At 38.2% G+C, this 24,755-nt stretch overlaps 2 protein-coding genes across 2 annotated transcripts; one reads left to right on the forward strand and one right to left on the reverse strand.

Moving 5' to 3' along the window:
• Nucleotides 1-6,885: 6,885 nt before the first annotated feature.
• On the reverse strand, nucleotides 6,886-8,889 carry LOC131025718 (uncharacterized). Its single transcript, XM_057955509.1, has one exon. It carries the CDS (start codon nucleotides 8,887-8,889, stop codon nucleotides 6,886-6,888), a length of 2,004 nt encoding a protein of 667 aa, XP_057811492.1.
• Nucleotides 8,890-15,454: 6,565 nt separating this feature from the next.
• LOC131024269 (gibberellin 2-beta-dioxygenase 4-like) lies at nucleotides 15,455-20,000 on the forward strand. Its single transcript, XM_057953788.1, has 3 exons — nucleotides 15,455-15,902; nucleotides 18,894-19,227; nucleotides 19,531-20,000. Exons 1-3 carry the CDS (start codon nucleotides 15,547-15,549, stop codon nucleotides 19,774-19,776), a joined length of 936 nt encoding a protein of 311 aa, XP_057809771.1. The 5' UTR covers nucleotides 15,455-15,546; the 3' UTR covers nucleotides 19,777-20,000.
• Nucleotides 20,001-24,755: the final 4,755 nt, after the last annotated feature.

Here is a 24,755-nt window from a genome sequence, read left to right on the forward strand (position 1 = left end):
CAAAGGCGAATAAGGGAAGGACCTTCTCCAGAATCGGATACCACCACAGAGGCTTCTCTGGGGAGTCAGCAGCTATACCCAGCAGCGTGTTGAGATCATCATCTCGGATGTTGTCCATCAGAGCCTCCAAATCCAGAGCAGAGGCCTGCTCCTCTGACGCCCCCAACATCTCTGTCGTCTTCATTGCTGTCTCCTTGATGACATGGGCAAAAAGCTGGGAGAACCCCTCCAGGTAATCTGGTGTCCTCTGAAATGCCTTCAGGGTGTCCTCCAGCATCATGTCCGAAAATTGCTGGCCCCGATGGGAGATGAAGAACTCTAGTCGCTGGTCCCGAACACCCAACATATAGCCACGCCTCAGAGAGCCTTCACAGGCCACCTTCCATCGGTTCTTGGCCTATTTATATTCCAATTGGTATCGGGACCGGAAGCGTGCCAGGTTTTCATACCCCTCTTTTTTAGCCCTCTCCAGCTCTGAGGCCAGGGAGGCCTTCTCCACTTCCAGCTGCTCAACCTTGGCCTGCAGCGCGACCACATCCGTGTCAACCTTGCTGAAGCGCTCCATCAGGACCGTGACCTCCTGGTCACACTTCGCATGCGCATCCTTCTTCTTTTTAAAATCTTTCTCCAGTGTATCGTAATCATCGATACACTGGATTGCCTCACCTATTTGGGACTCCAGTTGCAGGGAATCAAAGGGAAAGTGTCAGATCAGAGAAGCTAAAAAATGAACACAGAACATCACCAAGGTAAGGGTAAATGCAGGGTACCTGAGTCCACAGTTGGCCGATGCTGCTGGCCAACCTTGCCCTCTTCATTTTTGAGGCTGCCTCCTGATCTTTGGGATGGATTTGGGTAAGCAGTTTTCGAACAAAGTCTCGTCCCTTCATGGATGAGACGGGCTTGGAAGCAGAGGCCTCTGATACCTCCGCAGTTAGGGCCAGAAGGTTGTCCTCTTCGGCATCCGCAGAAGTGGTCTCCGCTTCACCTGCCGGCTCCTCCTCCACCTTCATCGTGCTCTCTTTCTTCAGGGCTTCTCTCCTTCTCTTCTCCCCGAGAGACAGTAAGGTACCCTTCTTCCTGTTTTTTGTAAATGCAGGGGTATGGATGTTCTGAGTCTTCTCTGGTGCGGGAGCATCCTCGGAGAGATCCACCAAAGGGGTATCACCCCCAAAAACCGCAGTGAGAGCAGACCCCCCCTCTGCCCTGTTAGAGCTGGCACCAGAGCCGCTGACCTTCTACCGATCCGGGCTGAACATCTCCAGGACCTCCATGGACTTTCCCCTGCCCGAAGGAAAGCTCTGTGTGGGGGTGATCACCCCTACGACGTCGAACACCGTCCGAGAGGTGTCCACTTCAGAGCCAGCGGGCTGCTCTAACGTGTCTGCCCTGGAGCTGGCGTCTCCAGAACCTCTACCGCCGGAACCTTGAGTCGCAGAACCACGTCCCCCGGGACCAGAGGGAACGGTCGGCAGACATAATTAATCGGCATATTTGTCTCCACGACATGCCTGTAGACGAACAATGCTACATCATCAGAATCAGGACAATGCCGATATATATATTTATTAACACGTGACATTACCTATAGCTGTGTGTGGATACAGAGGGAATAAATCATTGGCTGCTAGAGCCGAGTTGCTCTCGGTGAGTTGTTTGTAGGGGAAGGGCTCTTCTTTATTAGAGGCATTAAGTTTGGCTATCACCCCCAGATCAAAATCGTTGGGTGTTCCTTGGGAAGCAGGCTTATGTTTAGTACGAACATCATGCCATTTTAGCTCTTGGACACCGTATTGGCGCCAACTACCAGTGGTGGTTACCACATAGCAGTAATAGGGCAGAAAGCCCTTATCATGATAGTTCAGAGAACTAAGGAAGGTGGTGGGATACGTTTTACTGGCGGCAAAGCTGTATAGGGGACCATCCTGTTGTTGGATTTGTATACTGAAAGCAAGAACGTTTTATGCTTGTATACAATGTTTCCTAAGTTCACTATTTTAATCTCCTATCTGATTGTGTTCATGATTTCATATGTATGTTCTCTATCTCTATACAAGTAGATTATATGGTGTGTTGTAGATCACAGAAGACCGTATAATTGGATTAACCTTAAGAGATATAATATGATCCTAGCCGAGATGACTTTAGGACGAGTCATCGGTTTAGGCTGCAGTATAGATGGAAGTAGTTTGTCTTGACTACTTGTCTATACTGGTACGTCATAACGTATTGATAGGATCACAGTGAGATGTATTCTTCTATCTGACTTAAGTGAAGAATCAAGATCTCGGTGACTTAATAAAATCTTAATACTAATAAGATTTCGAATATATATGTTAATTCGTTCATCACTTTGATTTACTATGAGCGAGAGTTATATAGTAACTTGAGTACTCTGTATCTTGGGTGATAGCGGTTAATATATGATATTTGATTACCTGTATTAGTACTCGTATCCGATAGAGGGTAATGACATCCCCTTAAGGAGCTCAATAATGTTTATTGCGTTAAACCCTGCAGGTTGATTAAGTTCAGGCGCAATAATAAGTTTTGAGTGGTACTGCTTAAGGATTACAAAGAGATTAATTAATTTAAGCTGTTAGAGCTCTAATTAATTAATGGATGTCTGATATTTTAAATACGAGGATTTAATAAGTCTAAATACAAGCCCCGACTCATCACCGGCAATAAAGGGGTAAGTCAATATTGGTTCTCTAGTGGAATGAACTGATATTTATAAATTAATTATGGTTTGGGCTGACCATAGATAATTAATTTATTTGAGGCCCATCTTTATTCCTTGTATCTGGTCCCTGGACTGGCCCAAAGTCTCCTAGCCCAAGAAGAGAGAGAACACGCCTCCTACACCTAATCTGCGCCACCTACGTATTTATTTTATTATAAATACAGCCGTCAGTTCTCAGGAAAACACACTGATAAAATTAGGGTTTTGAGAGCTGTGTGGGGTTCAGGAAATCGTGTGGAGCATTCTCTCTTGGGACTTTCACAGTTCGTTGTCCATCCAACGGTGAAAGCTGAGCGGGATACAGTTCAGAAGATCAGAGCTTGAGTCAGATTTTTCGCAGGAAATCAAGTTCTGGCAGATTCGGGAGAACAGCCATAACTTCCTCCACAGAACTCCGATTCAGGCGAAACAGGCGGCCACGGAAAGCTATCTCGAAGACAAAGAAGTCGTATTTCTGGGCAGAATACGATTTGAGGATGTTTGAGGCTTCAAATGAAGGCTTGAAGCTGACTGGTCTGTTCAGCTGCGATTTGACGAATTCTTCTGAATTCTTCAGGTATTTCTGAACTCCAACGTGCAGCACTTAAATTCATAGGAGCATGTTAGGGATTAATCGTTGTATGATAAATTAATAATATTCCAAGAAACGATCATCGGGCAAACGGAACGTTAATTCAATTTAATATTCCTTCACGTGTAATCCTAGGGATTGGGTCTGGAGGTATAACTTTTTGGTGTCTTCGACACCGTGAAAATTACATAAGATGTGGAAACAATATAATCTCCGGAGGGCGGAGGGTGCTACCTGATAGAAAGGAATCTGGAAATGATTACAAACATCTATTAAGAGTTGAGGAGGGGGAAGTCTCAATCCGGCGTCAATTTGGGCCTGCCATATAGCCACGGTGTTCATCAGCATTTTACGGAATGGCTCCAAAGACTTAGTCTGTGGTTCGAACCTCAGGCCTGTAGGGTTTTTACATATTTCGGCCATCCTATTCATATCTGCGACATCTAGCTTGGATATGGGAATGGGCTTAGGCATCTTAGGAGGAGGTGGGGAAGATTCAGGGGGGGCCGGAGGGTCTTGAGGATTCTGGGGATCGGAAGAAGAAGGTGGAGAAGCCAGAGGAGTAGGGGTAGGAGAAGGGGAAAAAACAGGGCGGTTAGCGGAGGAAGAAGTCATGGATGCTATAACCTAGGGTTTACAAGCTCTAAACAAAGCACCAACAAACTCAACACAACCAACCCACACCGAACACAAGTACTAGGGAGAGGGGATGTAGGATTTACCTAAGTCTGCGGTTGAAATTGAGGAAGATAAATCGCAAAGCGTACGCCGCAATCGGGGAAGGAAGACCGCCGGAAATAGTGGGAGCAGTTGAAACGCAAGAAGCGAGAACGAAGAAATTGAGAAGTGAAAGTTTGAGTTTGAATTCGCTAAGTTTAACCCACGCGGGCGACAGTAGGGTAGCGGGATGAACGACACGTGGCGCCGAGGGGATGATCGATGGCTAAGGATTTCTACGGAAATATGAAAAGGCGGAAAGGCTGAAAAGGTAGCCTCTGGATGCGGTAAAGTACGCTGCAAAAGGGCGGTCATTTAATGCGGGTGACATCAACAACGCGGGCGAACAGTCTGACTAGTTACTCCGTTTCAGAGCAACTAGCCAGACCAGAGGGGGGAGTAGCTGATGAGGAGTAATATATGCAGAGCAGAGGAATGGGTTTGGACAGAGGAATTACCGGGGTTAGAGGAATCGCTGAGGTCAGAGGAATGCTCCACTCATAGACAGTCAACGGTAGAAATGACCACTTTACCCAGGAAGCGTCAGAGCAGAGGAATCATCTGTTCGCAGAGGAATCCAAAACTCCCTGATACACACAGTTCTCTGTCTCTGAGCAGAGGAATGAGCGAAGCCAGGCGAAATTACCATAGTACCCCTGACCACGCGGGGAACGTGACTTCAAGACTGAAATTACTATTTTGCCCCTAAAGTGTATTCTATAAATACCCATGCACGTGTACCATGTAGACACGCGCACTTTCTCAATACAATGGCAAACTCTTTTTTGTTCTCGGCAATTCAATTCCACTCAAATCTCTTTCGATTCTCACGTTCGATACTAGGTAAAATTCATAATTCGATCATGATTCACCGATTAAAACACTACCCACTCAATTACGATTCACCAGGGATAAACTTGAAAAATTATAGCTATATTATAAGTATAAAATGAGTCATATTACTATTTGAGATCTCAATATTTTAGCCTATAAATAAATGTAAAGGCTCAATATAAAGATCATCGCTTACATTTCATTACTTACGCACATGTAAATTCTCAAAGTTAATACAACGTTCCCAAAGTTTCACCCAATATTCGCGTTTCTTTAGTTTTCCATTAGAGTTGTTATATTTTTGCACAATAAACTGTATTGCACTTTTACATTTCTCATCTTCCTATATTTTATAAATACTAAGTTGTTGACATCGTACATATATAATATATGAAGATGAATAATATAAAAATACAAATACAACTGCTGTAAAATGCATGTAACAAGAATTATGTTATTGTGCATTTACGAAATTTGATTCTAATTTCTCATAATAACTTTGGTTATTATTAGAACTTCTCTCTCTCTCTATCTCTCTGTATATATATATAATAAAAATAAAAATTATCCACTAAGATAAAAAAAAATTAGTCACACTTACCGTTTTATTCCTCGCATAAAAAATTATCCACTAATTTTTTAGTTGTGAATTTGAGTTTTTGAACTCGAAATCACAATCAACACTAGCGATTGAGTTGTGAATTCATCGAGCTGGTTGTGAATTCTAGTTTGAAACTCGAATTCACAACCAAGACAACTAGTTATGAATTTAAGCTTTACAACTCGAATTCACAATCAACATTAGCAATTCAACTGTGAATTCATCGAGCTAGTTGTGAATTCTAGTTTTAAAACTCGAATTCACAACAAAGACAACTAGTTGTAAATTCGAGCTTTAATACTCGAATTCACAACTAACATTAGTGATTCAATTGTGAATTCATTGAGCTGGTTGTTAATTCGAGTTTTAAAACGAGAATTCACAACCAAGACAACTAGTTGTGAATTTGAGATTTAAAACTCGAATTCACAATTAACACTAGCGATTCAGTTGTGAATTCATCGAGTTGTGAATTTGAGATTTAAAACTCAAATTCACAATTAACACTAGCGATTCAGTTGTGAATTCATCGATCTGGTTGTGAATTATAGTTTTAAAACTCTAATTCACAACCAAGATAACTAGTTGTGAATTCGAGCTTTAAAACTCGAAGTCACAACCAACACTAGTGATTCAGTTGTGAATTCTAGCACTGGTGATTTAGTTGTGAATACATAAAACTGCGGTGAATTCAGACATTAACAACACAAACTCACTTCGTAACAATTTTCGATCAATGGCAGATTAAAAAACTCACCAATATTTTTTATAGATCCAAAAAACATCAGTGAAACCAAAAAGAAGTCAATGTTCCACACCATCAAAGGCATCGTCCACCATATTGCCCCATGCCAATTGGATCATCAGCAATTGGTTCCACCGCATCGATCCTGATGCCACCACCGTAACCCCAAACGTCATCCCTTGATGTGGTCAAAATTCGTAGTATCTTCCAGCTTGACCATCCTTCAATGTTTTGATCATAACTTCTTCAATTTAACTCCAAATAATGAACGGCCAATTGAATTGGAAAGCCAGTTCAAATACCTTTCCATCACGATATTTTGGAGCTTCAGATTCTAAGTATCCGAAAAGTTATGGACGTTTCAATAAGCACAAAAACTGAAGTGTCTTTTCTTTAATGTTGGTGATTTCTAGAGACTTCTTTATTTATTTCTTGCATTAATATTTCTTTGTATTCGAGCCTATAAATAGCCTATCTTAGGGAGAGAAATGTAGACTTGAGTTGATGATAATTTGATTATATAAAGTTCGAGAATAAAGTTCTAAATTTCTTGTTCTTTTCAACTTAGAAGTCGAATTAGGCATACTATCTTATTTCATCTATTTCTCTTGTTTACATCCTCATCATTTGGTATCTAGAGCCAGATTACGCTGGTTGTTTCCATCTTTCTCTCATGGCAATGATCCTTGCGAGTGGCATTGATCAATAAATGGAAGCGGGAAATGATCCTTGCGAGTGGCAGCGTTCAACTTCCGGTAATCGATACACATGCGCCATCCAGTAACAAGACGCATCGGCACCAACTCGTTCTTCTCATTCTCAACCACTTGCAATCCAGACTTCTTCGGGACCATGTGAATCGGACTCACCCACTTGCTGTCAGAGATAGGATAAATAATTCCTAAAGCGAGAAGCTTTAGAATCTCCTTAAGCACAATCTCCCTCATGTTCGGGTTCAACTTCCTCTGCGAATCTCGAACAGGCTTAGCATCCTCCTCCAAGAGAATATAATGCTGGCACACATCGGGACTTATACCGGTGATGTCTGCTAAAGTCCACCCTATGGCTTTCTTGTGCCGTCTGAGCACGACAATCAACTGCTCCTCCTGAGTAGCGGTGAGCTCGCTGCTGATGATCACTGGGAGAGTTTCAGACTCCCCGAGGTAGACATGCTTCAAGGTTGCAGGAAGAGGCTTGAGCTCTAACTCCAGCGGCTTCTCATCGGATCTCAGCGGTCTGTCTGACGGTGTCTGTTTGGGCAAATAGAACTGGCTTCCCGAACTGACCAATTCCGGTTGGGCATAAAGTGACATGATAGCCTCCTTGATCTCTGCATCGTCCATCCCTTGGGCATCAAAATCTATCCAGCTCTTCATCATGGCTAACTCCAACTTATCCTGCATGAATTCAGTCTCAAGAAGTTCTTGGACGAGAGGGTTCATGGCATCATCAATACTGAAAGTATATTTTTCTCCATGATAGTCTAGACAAATCGTGCCATTACTAACATCTATGATTGACTTTGCAGTCCTTAGGAATGGACGACCTAAAAGTACTCCCGATGACCCCTGTGATTGCACTCCACTCATCCTCACCACATAGAAATCGGCAGGATAAACAAAGTTGTTTACACTTACTAGAACATTCTTAAGTAAACCCTCGGGATGCACACATGACCTATCGGCTAACTGAATGACCACTCTAGTATCTACCAATTCTACACCCGAAAAACTATTAGAAACAGTAAGAGGCATAACATTGATAGATGCTCCTAAGTCACACATAGCATGCTCAATCCTAGTATCACCAATGTAAATAGGGAGAGAAAACATACTTGGATCTTTGCATTTAGCAGGTAATTCTTTCTTGATTGCGGCTGAAACGTTCTCGCCCATCACAATCTTTCCAGTTGCCTTGGACTTCCCAGCTATGAAGTCCTTCACAAATTTCCCATATGGAGGAATTTTTAGTGCTTGAAGGAATGGAAGATTCACTTCAAGTTTGCCGAAGATCTTCACAAAATCGATTAGTTCCTCCTCCGGCTTCTTCCTCGCCAATCTTCCTGGAAAGGGAACTGATATTGCAACCTTGGGATCATATAGGCTCGAAGATTTAGAGACCTTGGTCTGCTCCTCCTTGGTGGACTCAACCTCTGCTTCCTTCTTCTTCTGCTTAACCGCTGAACCCCTGTTCTGTTTGGCCAAACCTGACTGTTCTGCCGGTTGAATGATGGAATCTATCGTATCAACAGAATTTTCGAATTGCTCCTCACAAGAGTCGACTCCAGAATCTGCCCTCGGACTACCTTGTGAACCTTGGAATGTTGGTCCATTCAACTCTGTACCACTTCTCAATGTGATCTTGTTGACATTCTCCTTTGGATTCACGTAAACTTGAGATGGTAAAGCTCCATTATTTTCCCTAAGTTGATTCATGGATGTTGCGAGCTGGGACATCTGACGAGCTAGCCCCTCGATTTGCACCTTCTGCTCGGCTTGAGATTGTTGAAGCTGCTGCACATTACCTTGCAAAAATTGCTGGTTACCAATCAAATCCGCCATCATCTCCTCAAGCGACTTGCCTTGCTTTTCGGGAGTATGCTGCTGAGTTTTTAGAGCTTGATACCCCGTCCTTTGATGTGGAGGACGGTAGTTTTGCTGTTGCGGCTGCTGCATCGCTGGTGGCTGTTGTTGCTGCTGGGGTTGCCTCTGATCCGGATCCCTCCAATGAAAGTTAAGATGGTTTCTCCATGGTGCATTTTGATTATTCGAGTACTAGTCCCGTTTGGGCAAATGGGGCAGTGGCGTGTCGCAGCTGTAAAAATTGTGAGAAGAATTCGCTTGTGCTTGATATTCTTCCTCTCCTCATGTGCACTGCAAGCTAGTGTGACCTAAGTTGCCACATGCTCCACATGGTTTCTCCATTGGTTGTCCAGCGCTTGCCACCTTCTCTACCACAGTATTGAGCAATCTTTCCATTCTACTCATCCTTTCTTCAAACTTATCCTCGAAATCCGATGAACTTGCTTGAGCGGTTTTCTTGAGCAGTTGAATGCGCGGTTCATCATACTCCCTTGTTGCATCCACCAAGTGCTGAATCAACCGTTTGGCTTCACTCACAGTATTTTGAGAAAATCCTTCTCCACTCGATGAATTCACTAGGTTCTTTGTATCAACTGTCATTCATTGGTAGAAGTAATGCAACAGGTCTCCATCAGAAAATTTGTGGTTTAGGCAGCTGTCCACCAATCGCCTGAACCGAGTCCAGTATGTGCTCAATGACTCGTCGTACTCCTGCTTCACTCCACTAATTTCCTTCTTAAGCGCATTCGTCTTGGTGGGAGGAAAAAAATGTTCAAAGAAGAGTCTTTTTATCTCTGCCCATGTGGTGATAGAATTGGGAGGAAGACTCGCGAACCAAGAGTTCGCCTCGGCTGTTATGGTAAAAGGGAATGCTGCCAATCTAAATTGCTCTTCCGTAACTCCAGTAGGGCGTTTTTGGACCTTGCAAATTTTGATGAATTCGCTCAAAAAATTGTACGGATCTTCTCCCTTCTTGCCATAGTACTTCGGGAGAACATTAAGCAGTCCAAGCTTAATCTCAATACCGGTAGCAGCTGTCGGCATCTGAATTGGGGTGGGCGAGTCATCGGCCTCGTGGTTGGAGAGGTCGCATAGCCTAGGATCGTTGACGGCCATGTCGTCTCCGGTGCCTTCGTCAGAACTCGAATAAACTGCCTCCTCACAAATTGTTTCTGGTTCTGTTTGGGCAAACAAAGCCTCGTTAGCAGCGACAGCACTGGGTTTCGCCTCGACGAACTGTTTCGTTCGAACAGACAGGTCAAGTTGCGAATCCAGCAGCTCCAGTAGCTTCCTTGCCTTAGCCTCTTTCCTTAGTTTCTTTGCGGTTTTCTCGATCTCACAATCGTAGAGGAGGTTCGGCTTAGAAGATCTGCTCATAAACAAAAGAAAATAAAAAGGAAAAATAGATCAAAAGGGAAAAGAATTAGATTAACACCGCTCCCCGACAACGGCGCCAATTTGGTGGACGTCGTATACCACCATATAATTCCTGCAGAATTATCAAAACAAATTAGTATGATGATAAGCAGGGTCAATCCCACAGAGAGCAGATAAAATCATTCAATTCCCTAAAATCTATAATTTTGGTGTAGCCACCACGCCTTAATTTTGAGAAAAATTAATTAAAACTAAGAATGCAATAAATCAAATAAAAATAACTCTGGAAATAAATCAATAAAAAGGTAACTCGGCTCGAATAAATCCACACTAATTCAAAGCTCTGATCATCGACGCAAATATTAATTAATCTCTATCAACCAACCAGTTATAGGATATCGTGAAACGCAACGGACGTACCCCAATTCCTACTTACTGTGTCGATAAACAGCTGGAGACGCCAGACCTGCTTATTTTCCTTATTAAAATATAACCTAGCTGGAGACGCCAGACCAAGATTTATTATTCTAATAGCATTAAGATGAAGGAACCCAATTTATATCAATTATCCTAGATACGCTAGTAATAATTAATATACCAATTAATTCCTACTACGAACACGGTAGTTTTATCACTAATCAGCCATATTCCAACAATTACGGATTGGAGGTGCTAATTGACTGTAATCCAATTAAACCTAAGTTGGCCAGACTTAAATAAAATCGAAATTATCTTTAAACCCTAGGAATTAATCGAAATCAATAGGAACCAATTTTATGTTCAATTAGGTCTCACAGATTAATAAATTAATGCTTTATTATTCTCGCCGAATTAAAGAAATTAGCTACTCATGATCAAACTAGAAACAATTAAACAAGTAAAAGCAATCATAAAATTAACAGATGCTAAACAACTAAATAAATTGCAACTAGCGAACTAACGGAATTGAACTGTATGCTCAAATTAAAATTAAAATAAATGTAACCACAATCAATCAAGTCTTCTGCCACCAATTGGAATTCCAGCCGCCACTTTTCAATTCTCTCAAGCTAAATTTAAAACAATTAAAACCTAACTAAAAACTCAATGTAAAAGAAACGTGCAGAGCATAAAATTAAAGGAATTAAAGGTTGTCTCCTAAACAAAGTCAACTAATTTATATAGCTAGTCTAAAAAAACGGCTGGAAAGAGTCCTAAACTAAGAAAAATATGAGGGATGAAAATCCCTATGTGGCCGAACACCCCCAAGTAACATGGGTTTCGGCCCCTTTCAAAAACTTAAGCCCAAGAATTCAAAAATTAATCATAAGAGTATTTGGCTTAATTAAATTATAAAATAATTAGCTCCAAAGCCAAATCTCTAAACTCCTCCAAAAAAATCACCAACTTCTTCATCAAATTCTCGACTTTCAATATTTCCTCCATCTTCAAGCTTTCTTCTCCATCCATGCAATCCCTACGCCAAAAGTGCAAATAAACGGGTAATATCCGAGCAAAACCAACGGAAATTAACACGGCAAAAGATAACTAAATCGCACACATCAATCCTCATTATTTGGTATCTAGAGCCAGATTACACCGGTTGTTTCCATCTTTCTCTCATGGTAGCGAGAAGTGGAAGAGGTGGTCGTGGTAGAGAAGACATGGAAAATCTTGGAGATGAAGGAAATGCTGTGAAATTCAGGCACTTCGGAGACAAGTTGAGGACCTTACCATACGTCTTGAGCATCAAGAGGCCAGAAGCGAACGTAGTTCAGGTAATGGTTATTCCAGTGATGACTTGGACTATGAAAATCCTTTTTCCCCGCTAGTTCTATCAAACGATGGCCATTTAGATTCTGGTCTTTGGAACAATGGAGATTCACCAGAGTTTCCTTATGATGATATGCAAACTGATTCCTATGACGGTCCACCTATATTTGATGAAGAATAGAAAGTCATATCTGAAGAACAAATTGTCGAGAATGATACCATTTCTATAGTGTTGCTATCAGGTATCTCTCTTTCCATTTATGATCATGTGACACATACATATTTAATTGATGGACAATATCAAGTTGTTTGGTATGATGCTATCTCTATGGATGTTGGTCATATACTTTTGGATCGACCTTGGCAATATGATAAAGGTGCTATGCACGATGGTAGAAAAAATACTTATTCATTTATAATGGGAAAGGTTAAATTGTTGTTTTGCCATGTAAACACATTACTTACTCTCAATCTTCAAACAAAGAAGAGGGGAATTGTTTGCTTATGCCACAGTTTTGGTGGGAGCTTCGTGCATTCAAGTTTGGAACGTACAATAAATTCAAAGAGAAAATTATACGTACTCATGGAGTGCATGTTAGGGGAGATCCGAACATGGAGATGAGTTCTTTTCGACAAGGAGGGAATGATGTGGTCAAAATTCGTAGAATCTGCCAGCTTGATCACCCTTCAATGTTTTGATCATAACTTCTTCAATTTAACTCCAACTAATGAACAGCCAATTGCATTGAAAGGCCAGTTCAAATACCTTTCCATCAAGATACTTGTTGATGATAATTTGATTATATAAAGTTTGAGAATAGAGTTCTCAATTTCTTGTTCTTTTCAACTTAGAAGTCGAATTAGGCATACTATCTTACTTCATCAATTTCTCTTGTTTCCATCCTCCTCATCCCTCTTGGGCCCATCCTCGTCTCCGCCGTAGCCAGATCACCTGGCTCGACGCGCAGCCACTCAGATCTGTCGTCTATGTTGCATCCGGCAGCACAGCTAGGTTCAGCCACCGTCAGCTGGAGGCGGCGCTCAAAATGACATGGTAACACTTCTTCTGGGTGGCTTGGTTGGGGCTGACGGAGGGGTCGAAGTCGGCGTACAACGAGGACCTCGCATGGAGGGTGGTAGATCATGGGAGGATGATAAAGGGGGCGCAGGAGGCGGTGCTAGGGCACACTACACGGAGTGCTTTGTGACGCATTGCAGGTGGAACTCATTGGTGGAGAGCTTGAGCAATGGCGTGCCGATGGTGTGCTAGCTCTATTTCGGGGAATCATATTGATCACTATTTTATTAGCAATAAAAATACTGCAACTAACACGGTGTAATTGTAGTATAAACAGCAATCGAGTATCGTATCCATAGAGACTGTAAAACCGAAATTACTTTACCTATTCCCTAAACAGACACTCACAGTAGACAGGCAAATCAAATAAGACGGTGAATCAAATACTAAACTTAATAAAAAAATCTAAACAGCAGAAAAACAATGATAAATAAATCAAATATTAAAAAACTCTGACCCTAGGGATGTACTTTTATTAATTAATTACATGCATTTAATCTATTGATTCAATTACCAATTTAATCCAACCCTGATGAGAGAACACAGAACTATTCACAAGCTTCTCTAACGAACACCTATGAAAGTAGATTAATTTACCCCCCTTCACATTCAAGACTCCAAGGAATAAATTAACTCCCAAGCGTACACAAAGAATAGCTCCCTATAGTTTCACCTATCCCATTCAAGTGTCAAGGCTACTACTATAACATGCATTCCTGAATCGGCTGAACAATTATCGCATTCAATTCTTCAAATCGAACAACTAGACATGTAAATTATTGGTCAAATAATTCACAAGAAATTAAGCACCAGGAATCATGAATCACAAGTTGGAGGGCAAATTGATATCAATAAATCATACACACATAATTAATCAGCTATGTACAAACTCTAGGTTCAGATTAACGAACTAGCCAGTCATACTAAAATAAATCAAAAGCATAAATAAAAAGAACACAATTGAAAGAACTGAATTATATAAAAACCTAATAAAAATAATTGTAGTGGCTTGAATCTTCAATCTTGATCCAAGTCTTGAAAACTGGAAAATAAATGTAAAAGTAAAGCTATAATGGTAGAATGTAATGTGTGGAACCCTAGATAGGTCAAAAGAGGACCTATTTAAAGTGTCAGGGTAAAATACAGTGTTTGGAACCCAGAAGAACTTTAAAAATTGGAAAAACTCGCAAACCCGCCCAATTCGGCGGTCAAACTCGGCGGTCGCCGAGTTGACCGCCTTTTTTGTGCTGAAAAATCACCAAATTCGGCGCCCGCCAAATTTAAAACTCGCAGTGCAAAACTGAAACAGAGATTTCGGCGGTCGGAACGGCGCCTGCCGTTTTGGTCGCCGAATTTCTTCTTCAAAATGCCCATTTTCGGCGGTCAAAGTCGTTGACCGCCGAGTTTTGACTACTGCGCGCGACGTTTTTGTTTCGGCCATAACTTTCTCGTCTGAACTCCGAATTATGATCTGTTTGCGCTCACGAACTCCTATCGAGACGAACTACAACTTCTATTTCAGACAAGTTTTCCAAATTCGAATTTAATAAACCTGCAATTTCCTTCAAAGTTCGAGTAAAAATCATATTTCACAAGATAAAGTAATTTAAACACAAAACAATCATCCAACACTCAATTTCCTATAAAATTATCATCATAAGAACATTAAAAACCATGGAAACATGAGTGTTATCACATATATATACTCAAAGTTGCTCATGCAAGGTATGGAAGGTGGGCTGAGGTAGGTTGAGGGGTAAATTTGTATTTTTTGTACAAAAATGGCTGATTTTTAAGTTTTTTATGTGAATGACCAATTTTTATTCTTACTATAGAAAAATGGATATTTTCATACATTGACTCTATAGATGATGTGTGATGCAAGAATGATTACATAAATTATATCATGACACGAAAAATAGAGGGATAATATTATTATTTTTTGGAGTGAAAAGAAGAATTGAGAAATAATGAAATTCACTTTCATTAAAAAAAAAACAGTATTTAAAGGGAAAAAAATTTGTTATCCGTGATAAATTTATATATATAAAAAAAAAACACACAGCAAGGCAAATGGCATTAAATATATTTACCCGGTAATGAAAAGCACTTAGCTAGCGAAGTCAACTTTGTTGATGGCGTAAAATTTTTCTAGTTCCACTTTTAAGCCCCCCCTCCAAAAAAAATAAATAATAATCACCTAACCAATTTTTAAATGTAAAAATAGGATTTCAGATTTTACATGTACATTTTTTATTAGCCAAATCTCATTCATAACATGATATGTCATTTCTTTCTCCTCAAATATTTTTTAACGCACTTTCTCCTCAAATATTATATACTACTAAATAGATATACCATATATCGATCGGTTGACAACAACATCGAAATAAAAGTTAAACTAAAATACTATAAATATAAGATTTTGTTTGACATTTATACCTCGTCTCTCCCCACTTCCTCTATTTATTATAGAGAAAGCCCAACTCCATCTTCACTCATCACTTCCATTATTTTCTCAAACAACACACACACATATATATATGGTTGTGATATCTCAAAATCCAACCATGAAAATGGAGAAAATACGAGACGACATTGAGCTTCCAATCATAAACCTCTGCAACCGATCAGAAGCGATGAAAGAGATGGTGAAAGCCTGTGAAGAATATGGTTTCTTCAAAGTGATCAACCATGGCGTGCCGCAGGGGATAATTTCTCAGGTGGAAGAAGAAGCCCGCGGCTTCTTCGCCAAGCCCGGGCCTGAAAAGATGCGGGCTGGGCCCCCCTATGGCTGCAAGAACATAGGCTTGCAGGGCGACGTCGGAGAAGTCGAATATCTCATTCTCCAAACCAACTCCCCCTTCATAATTCCTACCGATGAATCCAATAAATTCAGGTAATTTGCCTTTCAATTATACTTGATGTGTGTGCTTTTTTCCATTGTATTTTGCACATCCGGTGTTGGACTTTATGATATATACCACGTGTTTAATTGGCGTGTCGGTCTTAAATACTTTAATTTCTAATATACTGATTAGTTGGTTTTGATGCATAGTTGTCTTTGACATAGCGTCAGTTGTAAATAGTCAATTTTTGTTATTTTGGTACGGCCATATAAAATACCATCTTTTCACTTATATAGATATAGTCCCACAAAATATTAACCTCGATCAGTATATCAATTCATTTACTTATTCCGATAGACCACTTTGTTCACTTAGATACAATTAATTAATTATAATTAACACTATCTTAAATAAGTGTTTATTTCACTACTCATAATACATTTAATTACTTTTATTAAATTTTGTTTCATCCACTTTTTAAATTGTTTTTTCGAAACAAAGGAACTATATATATTAAAGTTGTGCAAAATATTTTTAATTGCCACAATAAGAATCGGAATATTTTCAATTACCATGATAAAAATTGAAATACAAATATCAATAAAATAAAATACAATGTTAAAATATAAATTATGAAATTATGTTTGGAACGGAGAATTGGAGATAAGGAACCATGCATGTATGATTCTAGGGTTAGATTGATTGCGAAAAAGCACAGCTTTTTGTATTTACCACTCATTTACTGTAGCTTTGTCCTACTTTAGTATGTCTACTTTTGAGTTTTCTCACAGTAGATTTCACTATTTAGTGCCTTATTAGTATTTTTTTTAAATTGGAAATGATTCAAGAATCTAGTACTATAATTCAATCTTGATTTTTCGAGAAAACAGTACGGTACGTTAGCCATCGTCAGACCTTTTTATTTAGACAACCTTATCTAGTTGCTGTCTGAAAAAGGTCAACTACTATAGTATATTTTATTATTATAAATGCAAGTTATTACATGTATTACAAATTGGGTTGTTATTAATCTTTCCAGTCATTCATATCCCTCATAAATATGACGGAGAGAGTGTTATTGTACTATAAATAATGAATATATAATGTTTAAAATTATGAGTAATTACATGATAGCTCGAATTATTGGATTTACTTTTGTAATTATAGTCGTTGTTTCATTATATTTTGGATTAAGAGAAAGTGTATAAGTACACATTACTTTTGGTTTGTTTAAGGATGAGGATTAATCATTGGAAAACTCTTTTCAACTAGGGCCCTTTTCACGTGGATTTGGATAATTAGAACCAGTAATATTGATTTCTTTTATGAGTTCAACTTAATTTATGCTTGCCATTATGACAATTAATCATCTACAATTAGTTTGGAAACTAAGTTGGCATTATTAAGAGTGACACACTTTGATTTGTTCACGTTAAAGCTCTCGTATTAAGTTAAAATGATATATCGTCTTAATTAAAGTGGGAATTAACTTTTGGACTAATGGTTGTTTGTTGATATGATTCAAAAATAAAGCACTACTCAGCATCTCACATCTAAATAATTTAACTAAGATCCGATTATTCACCTTTTATTCATTTCTTATTCGATTTATCCAAAAAATCTAATCGTTAGCATTTGTGTTCACTTTGATGGATGGAAAAAAGAGGGATAACAAAAATTTAAGCCTTAAAATTAATGTCTCCTTTTTTATCCCACATTTTACACAAGAGATGAGTTCACAATTTTTCCTTTCTTATTTTCACTTCAAGGAGGGATAATATAATCACACCAAAATGGAGGGATAATATTATCCCTTCTTAAAATGAAAATAAGGAAGGAAAAATTGTGAACTTCTCTTTTGTGTAAAATGTGGGATAAGAAATGAGACATTTTAAGGTTTAAATTTTTATTATCCCTCATTTTCCCATCAATCAAAACGCATACTTGATGTTTAGTCTTGATAGATAAAAAATAATAAGGTTAATGCCCATATTTACTTAGATGAATTATTATTTCAATCATTAGAACTAATTTTGTTTGATTTATATCTCATTGAAATGACGAAATTGAAGAAATCCTAATTTTGAAGATAAAAATACCTAATCATGCAAAATAAACGTCCTCTTAGTTAGAAATTAAAACTAGGACAAATAGGGTAAGATCACTTAACTTTTCGTTCATAAATAGGGAGTAGTCGTTCCAAGGGGCTCTGTGTAATGGCAGCGAATGTCAAGGTTAACACGTCTATACATTTGTACATGTCACACTTGATTTTGTAGCTTAAGCCAACGTTACAAACTTGTATAATGAAATGGACTTGCAAATCTAGTTTCTTGTACATGATTTGTAATTTACAAGCTATTTTATAAAAACACAAGGTACTTAATTAGAAACACATATTAATAGAAAATTATATTGTAGGTGTGAGTTTTCATCGTGAAAATATATAGAAAATAAAATGAGTAGGATGAGTGAATGGATTGATATGATCATGATACAGATACAGTGTCAATGACTAGTAAGCAAAGTAGGAAAGAAGATAAGAGGAGAAAGAATGACAAAACACCAAGGTCCAGTCAAATCATAAAGATTTTTGGTATTAGAGAAACTTCCCAAATGTGGAAATGCATTTCATATTATATTTGTTTTAGAAATCAATCTGACCGTTTTTACCATAATAGGTAGCCCCTCTTTTAAATGCAATTACCAACCTTCACCAACGTAGTCCACGTTCCAAAGTCAGAAGAGAGAAGCATACTCAATTTTCATTTAGTTTTATACTATGAGGAACTATAGAGGTCGAATAAATTCCAACAATCCATACGGCTCATAATAATGAATGGGATATGGATATGCATTTTTGTGGAAAACCCTAATCTTCTTGGCCAACACATGTGGTTGAACTGACGTTCAACCACATGTATTGTATTTGAAATTGAAGTCACACTTAAAGATATGAATTTTGATCACAAAAACTCGGCATTTCAACATACAAATGATACTTTATATTTATTTATTTAGTGATGAGTGGAATTTGGCAGGTCAGCAATAAATGCGTACGTGGAAGCAGTGAGGAAGCTGGCATGTGATATATTGGATCTATTGGTGGAAGGAGTGTGCGGGTCGGAGGGTGGATCGGCGTTGAGTAGGCTAATGAGAGACAGTGAGAATGACTCAATCCTAAGGTTGAATCACTACCCGGCGGGCGAGGTGAGCAAGATCGGGTTTGGCGAGCACACTGACCCTCAGATCATCACCCTTCTCCGATCCAACGGTGTGGAGGGCCTCCAGATCTCCGTCCAGGACGGCCTGTGGGTCCCGGTCAACCCCTACCCGGACTCTGCCTTCTGCGTCAATGTGGGCGACATCTTACAGGTCCACTTCCTTTCTTTTTCTTTTTTCAAATAGATAAGATTAACTCAATCTTGAGTTGGTCCGTACAGTTTATGGGGTGTAGAACTAGAAAGCCTTTTACTCTGAGTTTTCAGTGCTTTTGGATTGCTGATGTGATGAATTGGTCAGTGGGGTATGTAGTAGGGTTTTAGGGTTAGGGTTAGGGTTAGGGACTCTTTTGTTTACTTCTTATCCAATGGATGAATCATGAATCACTCACCACACTCTCTCTCTTACTTTCTCTTCTCTCTCTCTCTCTCAATTTAATTAATTTGGTAAGTACAGGTAATGACGAATGGAAGGTTTGTGAGCGTGAAGCACAGAGTGGCGGTGCAAGCATACGAATCAAGAATGTCGATTGCGTACTTCGTTGCTCCGGCGCTGCATGCGACGGTGAGCTGCCTTCCGGGGCTGGGGCTGCCGCTCTACAGAAGCTTCACTTGGGGTGAATACAAGCAAGCTGTTTATACAGGCAGGCTAGCCGATACCCGCCTCAATCTCTTTGCATTGCCCTCTCATCACAATAATTAATACACTTTCATCCCTTTTTATTTATACTAGTATAATCTTTATCTCTTTCTCTCTTTCTGGGTGTGTGTGAGAGAGAGACAGAGTGATTATTCAGGGAATTGGACGTTGTGTTGAAAGGCTTTGGTGGAGACCTTTTTTATTATTTTTCACTTTCTTATTGTTTTATTGTCATTTATAAATCAAATTATTCCAGTAACAGAATATAGATCTTTTATTTTATTTTTTGCTAAATTGCATAAGTAATAAAGAAATTCAAATACCGCACGATAGAGGAATCAAACCCAAGACCTTATGTCTTAGCCATTAACCTTCTACCGTTAGGTCAAAACACACGCACAAGAATGTAGATTTTACTTCTTAGGCTGCGCTTACTTTGATGGATAAATTTATTCATCAAAATAAATGCAGCCTTATAAGAATAGGGCTCAAAAGATCAAATTTTTAAAGCGGATAAAAATCAAGTGTCGTGTACTCATTGCGTTCCGTAATACAATTCACTTAGGCAATGAGACTTGTTTTAAGGAAATATTTGGTAGATAATATATCAAGTTAAAAAAAAAATCCCTCGAAAAAGTTAAAGAAAAAGTCCACTAGTTTTTTAGAAAAATGATAATATATGATCATGGGTAATATTTCAAGATAGAAGTGATATTCTCTTAGACCGAAAATAGAAAAGTGATACTGACGGAGGTGTATATCCTAAGGGTGTGTTTGCTTTGAGGTATAAGGAATGGATAAGTTACATTTATCACCTTATACCTCGTTTGCTTTGATGTATGAAAAAATCCGGGCAGGTTGTATAATTTTTTGGGCAACTCCTTATTCCTTGGAAAATGTATAATTTTATACCTAAGAAATGGTGATATAATTTTATATCACCTTATAAGGAGTGTATAAATATATTATCCTTCAAACCAAATAAGATATAAAAAATGTGGTTCTCACTTTAAGTGATAAAATTATACTTCATTATATTATCCCTCCATTTAGAGGGATAAAAATCAAACACACCCTAAAAATAAATATATATGCATATAGCATAACATAAAAGAGGATAAAAACAAGCTTAAATCTTATTGGGGCAACTGGAAAGTTCTGGGAAATTAAATTCTAGGTTCTAGCCCAAGTAAGATATTGGGCTAAACGTTTTCCAAAAACAAATATTGGGCTAACCTTGACTCAAGCCGATAAAAGGGTAAATGAGCCCACAATATATCCCATCATTGTGTTGTTCACCTAAAAAAAAGGAAAATCACCAAGGACAAAAGATTGTTGGATTGGATTGCTCGACAAAGAGGACCAACTCAATTTGGCAAGACGTTTCGCTTTTAATTAATCAATGGATATGGAATTTGAATCACCAAGAAAAAAAAGGAAAATTTATTATTCATTCTCTTTAAAATTCTCTTTATAATAAAATTATTGGATTGCTTTAATCATAATATATATTTCTTCTTCATGGGGACCGATTTTATCTTATAATTACTTTATATAATATCTTACCAACACATGTGATATGGATGTGATATGAATACAATATATAAGTTGTATGTATTTATTAGATAATAGGATGGTGTTCAACTATATATAAGTTGTATGTAAATGTATATATAAGTTGTATGAATACTATATATAAGTTGCATGTAAATGTATGAATTTTATGTAGAACACATATGAATTTGCAGTGTACATGTTTGAATTGGGAAAATATTTTTTTTTTTTTTTGCTACCTATAGGATTTGAACTCATGACCATGAATTCATGCAATAAGTGTATGACTCAATCGTAGATCTTGATGATTTAAAGATTAAAAATTGTTCTTATTTTATATTTTAAGAAGCGTTATATATATATAGGGAAGGGATCAATGAAGAATGTTAAATGTAGAAGGAAACAACGAAGGCAGAATAACTCAATACATTTACTGAATAAATCACGCGAGCGCATGAACGAAAAATGGACGTGTTTATTCAGTAAAATAACTATTCGTGCGGTCGCGGGATTTATTCGGTAAATTTATTGACTTATTCAGAACGAAATATAGTTACTTCTTCATATATCTCAACCATATATATATATATATATATAAAAGAAAAAATTTAAATAAAATCACTTCTTAAAATATAAAATATGAACTATCTTCAGCCTTTAGATCATCAAGATCTACGGTTGATTCATTACCTTATTGGAAGAATTCATAATCCTAAGTTCGAATCTTATAGATAGCAAAAATTTAATTTTCGTAATTTATACATTTACACAACGAATTCATACATTTACATACGATTTCTCTAAAATTAAATCTCAACCATTAGATTATGGGTAGATCAATAGTATAGATATATTCCTATTTTATACTCTAAGAACTATTTTTACCCTAGTCCTCCCTTATATATATATATATATATATATGTGTGTGTGTGTGTGTGGGGGAGGGGGGGAGCTAAAATAAAAACACTCTTAAGAATATAAAATAGATTCTATTTTCAACCCTTAGATAATCAAGATCTACGATTAATTCATCACCTTGTTGGATGAATTCATGGTCCCGAGTTCAAATCTCATAGGTAGCAAAAACAAATATTTTTCGCAATTCATATATTTACTGTTGGATTTGTATACTGAAAGCAAGAACGTTTTATGCTTGTATACAATGTTTCCTAAGTTCACTATTTAATCTCCTATCTGATTGTGTTCATGATTGCATATGTATGTCATTTATCTCTATATAAGTAGATTATATGGTGTGTTGTAGATCACAGAAGACCATATAATTGGAATAACCTTAAGAGATATAAGCTGATCACAGCCGAGATGACTCTAGGACGAGTCGTTGGTTTAGGCTGCAGTATAGATGGAAGTAGTTTGTCTTGACTACTTATTTATACTGGTACGTCGTAACGTATTGATAGGATCATAGTGAGACGTATTCTTCTGTCTGACATAAGTGAAGAATCAAGATCTCAGTGACTTAATAAGATCTTAATACTAATAAGGTTTCAGATATATATATTGATTCGTGTATCACTTTGATTTACTATGGGTGAGAGTTACATATTAACTTGAGTACTTTGTATCTTGGGCGATAGCGGTTAATATATGATATTTGGTAATCTGTATTAGTAACCGTATTCGGTACATGATAATGACATCCCCTTAAGGAGCTCAAAAGGTTTATTGCGTTAAACCCTACAGGTTGATTAAGTTCAGACGCAATAATAAGGATTGAGTGGTACTGCTTAAAGATTACTAAGAGATTAATTAATATAAGTTGTCAGAGCTTTAATTAATTAATGGATGTCGGATATTTTAAATACGGAGGTCAAATAAGTCTAAATACAAGCCTCGACTCATCATCGGTAATAATGGGGTAAGTCAATATTGATTCTCTAGTGGAATGAATTAATATTTATGAATTAATTATGATCTGGGTTGATCATAAGAATTAATTCATTTTAGGCCCATCTTTATTCTTTGTATTTGATCCCTGAGCTGGCCCAAAGTTTCCTGAGCCCAGTAATGGTAATTTTCGGCTAACATAGTTATTAAGGCCCTAGGTCCGTGTTTTGTCTATAAATACAGATATCTGCTCTCAGAATAAGACACACACAAAAAATTAGGGTTTTAGAGAGCAGAGAGAGGGGGTACTATGAGGCCGAAAACCCTAGGGAGTTCTCAAAGATCATTGTCCATCCGACGTTGGGAATTGAGCGGGATACAGTTCGGAAGGTCAGAATTGAAGACTTTCGATTTGATTATCAACAGTCTCTGCGTTCAATTCACAAGTAAGTGATTCTAACATCAACGTGCAGCACTTAAATTCATAGGAGCATGCTAAGTTTAATCGATGTATAGTGAATTAAGATAATCCAAGAAACGATCTTTGGGCAAGTCGAGTATTAATTCAATTCAATATTCCTTCATAACGTATAGTTCATTTTATTGAACTTGTAGATATAGTTCAATGAACTTTTAGTTTTCTGTTATTGAACTTGTCGATTCCGGGCGCCTACCTCTCTGAACTCCGGCAAGGCCGCCGCCCCCTTCTCCGTACCTTGAAAATTTGTTGGAGAGGAGGAAGGGGGCGGCAGAATTTACAGAGGGAGAGGGAGAGGGAAAGGGGGTGAGAGAAAGAGAGAGAGAGAGAGGAGAAATGGGACGAGAGATAGAGAGAGAGAGAAAGAGAGAGAGAGAGAGAGATGAGGGAAAGAGAATGGAAAGTGAGTAATTTTAGGGATATTAACAATCTTACCAATTTTAATTATATTAACTTTTAATCTCAGCCCTTGATGAAGATTGATCTAACGAACTAGAATCTGTCTCCTTTCTCTATATAGGGGACTGTTTCTATTGAATCTAACCCTATATATATATAGGGGAGAGTTCAATGGAGACCACTCCCTTAGATAAAGTATAAAGACTAAATCTTGTACGTCGATCTTGCTTAATCTAAGGGTGATAATTTAACCTTTAATTATGATTTTATTTCATTTATTTTATATAATAAAGGTTAGGTTTGTCATTTTGTATTTTCTTCTTCCAACTCATTCTCTCTCTCTCTCTCTCTCCCAACTTACGCTCTCTCTCTCTCTCTCTCCCAACTTACGCTCTCTCTCTCTCTCTCTCCCACACGGCCATCGGTGAGGACGCCGTCTGTCACCACTTCGTCTGTCAACAACACAGCAGCCGTCGTGGCAGACGCCTCCCTCCCTTCCTTTCTTCGTCAACTGCCCTCCTCCAACTCTCACCTCTAAACCCTTTTATTCGTCGATATGTTCGTAGAAAAATAAATGAACATACTAATATTCGTCGGTATGTTCGTAGAAAAACAAATGAACATAATAATATTCGTCGATTTGTTCGTAGAAAAACAAATGAACATACTAATGTTCATCGATATGTTCGTAGGAAAATAAATGAACATAATAATGTTCACCTATTATGTTCATCGACGGATCAGGTCCCAGAATGAGAAGAGA

The sequence above is a fragment of the Salvia miltiorrhiza genome, chromosome 5 (genome assembly GCF_028751815.1).
Source record: "Salvia miltiorrhiza cultivar Shanhuang (shh) chromosome 5, IMPLAD_Smil_shh, whole genome shotgun sequence".
In the NCBI taxonomy this organism is placed as follows: domain Eukaryota; kingdom Viridiplantae; phylum Streptophyta; class Magnoliopsida; order Lamiales; family Lamiaceae; genus Salvia; species Salvia miltiorrhiza.